Raw genomic sequence first — 5,491 nt, 5'->3', positions numbered from 1 at the left:
TAGGTTAGACCATAAGCCCCTGTAGACCAGTCTGGCCTATTTCCACCCCTAACTATGAGTAATAGTAAATGTTGTAATGTATCCTTTATTTATACAAGAGTGTGCGAGATATTGACCCGTGATCCACACCAACCTAAAATGAAAACTTCGAGATGCCACAAAGCCACGACAAAACAAATGGCTAGTCTTGTAAAGTCACAAAAACATGAGAAAACAAATGGCGAGATCTTGTAAATATAATATATTATTTTATGTTTCTTATTTATTAATATTTATTTTATAATTAATATAAAACAATTAATAAAAAATATATTCAAAATTATTAAAGTTGTCTTTTATTATTATTTAATAATATTTTTTTAATTTTATTATAAATTTCATATTTATTAATTTAAAAATAAATAAATCTTTTTAATATAATATTATAAATGAGTAGAAAGAAAGGCAAGGAATTGCTATTATAAATGGCAAGCAATTAAGTAAAGAATATCTTTTATGCTTTAATATTCTAAAGTAAGGTACTTATGGTAAAAAAAATAGAAAGCATTGTTTTTAAATTTGTTAATTAAAAAAAGGGTTATTAATTAAAAACAAACTTTATTTTAATGACCTATTAAATAATTTTTATGAAAGATTACAACGAATTGACTTTGTAAGACTTTTTATACTAATAATTTATTAAAATTAAAATCTAAAATATAAGTTTTTTATTTTCATTTAAAGAAATTCACTATAAAGTGTTTGAAAAATTTATTTTTAATTTAAATACTATTAATTTAAAAATAAAAGAAAAAAGTGACCATTTAACAATTTATATTTTAACTTACAAAGCACTCTTTCTTCTATTATAAATTTAAAATTGTACCCATTCAGAAGTATGTCATTCTCTATTCATCTCAAAACAAATCTCGTTTGTTATTCAAAACAAAAAACTTAAGTCCTAAAACATAATGGAGCATGGAAGTCACTCCCGTTCGACACATTCAAACTTTGGTAAGTATTCTAAACCTCACAACTGAGTTCCTTACATATATTTTATTTGATTCTTAAATCTTAATTCATTACCCATTTATCTAAAACTTGCGGAAAAAAATACATATGCATATACGATAAGGAATTAAAATCCTAAAACAATACATATACGATAATGAGAAAAATTATTTTCTAAGATTTCAACTTTTTTATATTATATTTTCAACTGACATGTTAAAATGATATTAATAATGAATAAAGTTTATACTAAAACCCAATTATTATATGAAAGAAATAAAGACATACGTTAGTTTAAAATTTTAAAGAAAAAGTGAAACATACCAATATATACAAACAAAAATTTGATTGTTCTTAGCTGTAATAGCTCCACGTACGACTCTTAAATAAGATGATGCTTGTGTAGGCGCCTTCATTGGACTATTTTGAAACCTTATATGTTTTTAAATTTTAGTCTTGGTCTAGATATGAGTTAGATTTTATCGATTTTATAGTCTTTTTGCTTTGAATATTATTAATATTAATTAAACATTAAAATACTATTAATCATGACATTATTTAAATTGGATCTTTAGAGGAAATATGATACCTTTTTTGTTGTTGACATGAGAGCAAATATATTTTGATGAAGGAAATAACTAATTTACTTAGCTATGTATTCTTATTTTTAATTTCATCCTTTTACAAGTAGGTAATGAAACCACAAACATTGAAAACGCCAACAACAATATCAACGACAATATTGAGAACCAACATTTACAAGAAACAGGGGATGAGGAAATTCATATGCCCATCAAGAATGTGACAAAAATCATGCAGCAGGCTATTCCCCCAGATGGAATAATCTCTAAGGATGCCAAGGAGTCAACTCAATTGTGTGTGACTGAATTTATGAACATCGTCACAAATGAGGCTAATGAGCGATGTAAGGCAGAGAGTCGAAAGATCATTAGGGGTGAAGATTTAATATGGGCTATGGATAAGTTGGGCTTTGAGGACTATGTTGGTCCTCTTCTTTTATTCCATAAAAAATATCTCAACCATGAAGCTCAATTGAGTAACATGCCATTTGAGCATGAGTTCAAGAAGGACGGATCAGGCGCTAGTGGCTCAAACATTGGTGGTGATATTGGCAAAATTTGATATGCAATGCATTTATAGGAATAAAAATAATTTTTTAATGATTCTGGTTGTGTTATGAATAAAAAAAGGACTTAAAATTTAATGATTTTGTAGAATTGAAAGTTTGTAAGTTCTTTTACTGTATGTTTCTTTTGTTTGGAATAATTATTTCATTTCATGTATGGAAAAACTTGAAAAGTATACAATTTCACTCTTGGTATAGTTTTATTTTCATTCATGTTTATTCCTTAGAGTAGTCAACAATCTAATTTACTTGTGTTAATTTTCTCCTTCAGTTTTGGTTGTTATTTTTGCCGTAACTTGCTTAAACAATTGTTAATACTAAAGAAATGGAAAACCTCGCTAGTAAAGGTCACAATATGAAAAATATTTGACATGTCAAGAAATTGATGCAAATGAGTCAAATCATGGTCATCACATAAGATACCCAAACATGAGCGAGATAAGTGGTATAATTAAACCATTCAATTTCACAACAAGTGGCGACCATCGTAGGGCTAATGGATTTTGTTTAGAAGTGAGCCCCACAGGCTCGAAATGGCATATTGAAAAGTTTTATAAATACAACGATTTTGAGTTGTTGAAAGTGAAGATGCAAGTAATTTTAACTCAAGAAAAGTTTCATTATTTTATGTCTCGGGATAACATTCTAAGGGAAGTTGTAATGGAGAATACTGCGACTTTGATGTAAGAAAAAATTGAATCATTGTATATCACCAAGTCTTTGTTTCACAAGTTGTGTCTAAAATAACAACTCTATTCATTTTGAATGGTATAGAACAAATCCATAGTGGATAAATTTGTTAGAACATAGTTTGGTTCTAATCATATTTTAATGTTTTGATGATAACAATTAAATAAATTCTGTATAAGAAAATATGGTACTCTAATTATATGTTTCTCATTTTAGAAGATGTTCCAATACAAGTACCATCAGAACTTCTGAATGCATCAATCGTTGTAGACAAATTCTAATAGAAGCTATGTTCAGAAGTTAGAACAGAAGTTATGAAAGATGCAAAGTTCTGAATCAAGATTAGATGCCGTTAAAAACATAATGATTAAAAGACGGATGAAGCATACAAATGGAACATTTCCCAAGATTGATTGAAGAAGCGATGCACATGCAGTTCGTTGAGAGAAACAAAAACAAAAATCAAACATGCAAGCATTTAATGCTCTCTCCAAAGATCAAAGATAACAGACAAATACTTGAAGCTATAAATATAAGATCACTTGAAAAAGAAAGAGTGTGGAGTAACGACGAACATTATCAAAGCCAACGTGAACTCTTACGCTGAAGAAAAATATTTTTATTTTAACATACAGAGTTCATACTCCTTATACTAAAAACTTAGTGAAAAATCACAGTTGTGATTACAGCTTATTAGAAGCAATTTGAAACACTATTACTTGAAGTTATTTCTTGTAATTGTTCCTTGAGAGACCAGTTGGGTCAAATTTCTCAAGAGGGCTAGGACTAGTTAGTCTTAGAGGTGTTAGTCACTTGCAGTTGGCTCGTGTATTGTATTGTTAGTCACAACAGTTGGTTGTGCATTTGTAATCAGTTTTAATTATAGTGGATTAAGTCCTCGATTGAGAGAGACGAAATCACCTTGGCGGGTGGACTGGAGTAGTTTGAGTTGCAAACGAACCAGGATAAAAATAACTGTGTTTTGTCTATAGTTGTTTTAAACGAAAAAGGAAAAACTTATTCAACCCCCCCTTCTAAGTGTTTTCTAAACCTTCAAAATTGACATAATTTCACAAGATCATCAATGATCTGGAGAATATTTAGGTGAAGATTGAAGGTAAGAATAAGGTTTAAATCTTGTTGAGCTCATTATCCAGATCCTTTGAGCACTTTGATAATGTATTTATTTATGATACGAAAGTTACTATTACTTTGGAGGAAGTATAGACGAATGTGAGATCCAAATAATATTTAAAGGTGAAAGATTTGAAGATTGACGATAGTGGTGAAAGCTCTACTCTTGTTAAGCTCATTACCCATATCCTTTAAGTACTTTAAAGATTAAATCACACCAAGATATTTGATGTGTGGAGCCAAAGAACATTTAAAACCAAAACAAAGGTCCTTAAGTAAAAATAACTCTCTGTATAATAAGAAAATAACTTAACATGATAGAAGAAGATAAAAGACAAGAAACACAAGAACTTGTTTACCCAATATGATCAAACAATCTACATTGAGTGATAAAACAACTCTATTATTCATTATACTTCCAAAAATAGTTACAAGATGTTATAAATGAGTTACAAGAAAATAGTTACCAAAGTTCCCAAGAACAAATTACCGTTGTTTCTACCCAAGTCTTTCCTATTCTCTCCAACTCTCTATATAAATCACATAAGCCCATGATGTTTCGAAGTATTTCCCAATACCCTTAGATACCCCTAAAAGTTTCCCACAACCCTTGCCTCCCTAAGTTTTTCCTAACTAGAATTTCCACATATTCTATTTGTCTTCAGTTATAAATTTCTAAAGTTTGTTAAAACAAGAATAATAGAAATACATATTTATAACTATTGAATTACAAAATATCCATAACAATCCCAAAACATAACACGTTAATAAAAGAGTTCCACAAACCAAAACAATAAATCCTAACACACACGAAGATAAAAAGTCAGACCTTGGCTCTGAGAGACCAAAGCGTATGCAGGACCTAGACCCATTGTTGTTGCCACCGACTTTCGTGCTAGCTCCGCCTCCAATCTCCCTCCTTGTCGGCTCCATCACTAGTTTAATTTGCACACTAATTTATAATTTTGGTTGTGTTGTGACCTCTTTAATAGCCCTAAGTTATGATTATACTTTATGATTTATGGATATTGTTATGGGACAAAGACATGTTACGACAATAAGCTCTCATTAATATTTGAAAAGTTCGTAGTTTGAAATTGTTTTTTATATGAATGTTGTTAGTTAGCTAGAAGATTAATTAATGTTAGATGACTAGGAAATAACAATTTAAATTTTAAAGTTAATAGATTGTTTTTAATGAAATTAAAAATGTTAGAAACCATACAAAGTATGTTTGACTCAATTTAGCATATTAGAAAAGTGTTGTAAAGCATGTAGATAAAATTGTTAGAGCATTTTTTTTAGAATGTTTTTTAAAAAAATTATACAAGTATAGAGTCTCTAAATATTTTTTCCATGAGATTTCATCTTTGTCTAATAGTATCCCATCTATTATAAGAAATTAACTGCCTAACTATATTAAAATTCTATAACTTAACAATCATGTAGAATACTCCTAAATCTTATTAATAAAATTAAGAAAACCAAGAGAAATAACACTCATGTCAAATTTTATAATTATATAAAATT

General features: G+C 28.8%; 1 protein-coding gene across 2 annotated transcripts; it reads left to right on the top strand.

Annotated features, from left to right (window-relative positions):
• The first annotated feature begins 878 nt into the window (after positions 1 to 878).
• Positions 879 to 2,346, top strand: LOC131600363 (nuclear transcription factor Y subunit B-1-like). 2 transcript variants are annotated; one of them, XM_058872534.1, is made up of 2 exons: positions 879 to 993; positions 1,682 to 2,346. In XM_058872534.1, exons 1-2 carry the CDS (start codon positions 951 to 953, stop codon positions 2,131 to 2,133), a joined length of 495 nt encoding a protein of 164 aa, XP_058728517.1. In that variant the 5' UTR covers positions 879 to 950; the 3' UTR covers positions 2,134 to 2,346. The 2 variants fall into 2 exon arrangements, with proteins under 2 accessions (XP_058728517.1, XP_058728516.1); XM_058872533.1 differs by having other exon boundaries at positions 891 to 993; positions 1,679 to 2,346.
• Positions 2,347 to 5,491: the final 3,145 nt, after the last annotated feature.

Source organism: Vicia villosa, linkage group LG4 (genome assembly GCF_029867415.1).
Source record: "Vicia villosa cultivar HV-30 ecotype Madison, WI linkage group LG4, Vvil1.0, whole genome shotgun sequence".
Classification (NCBI taxonomy): Eukaryota; Viridiplantae; Streptophyta; class Magnoliopsida; order Fabales; family Fabaceae; genus Vicia; species Vicia villosa.
This window is presented reverse-complemented; position numbering and strand designations above follow the sequence as displayed.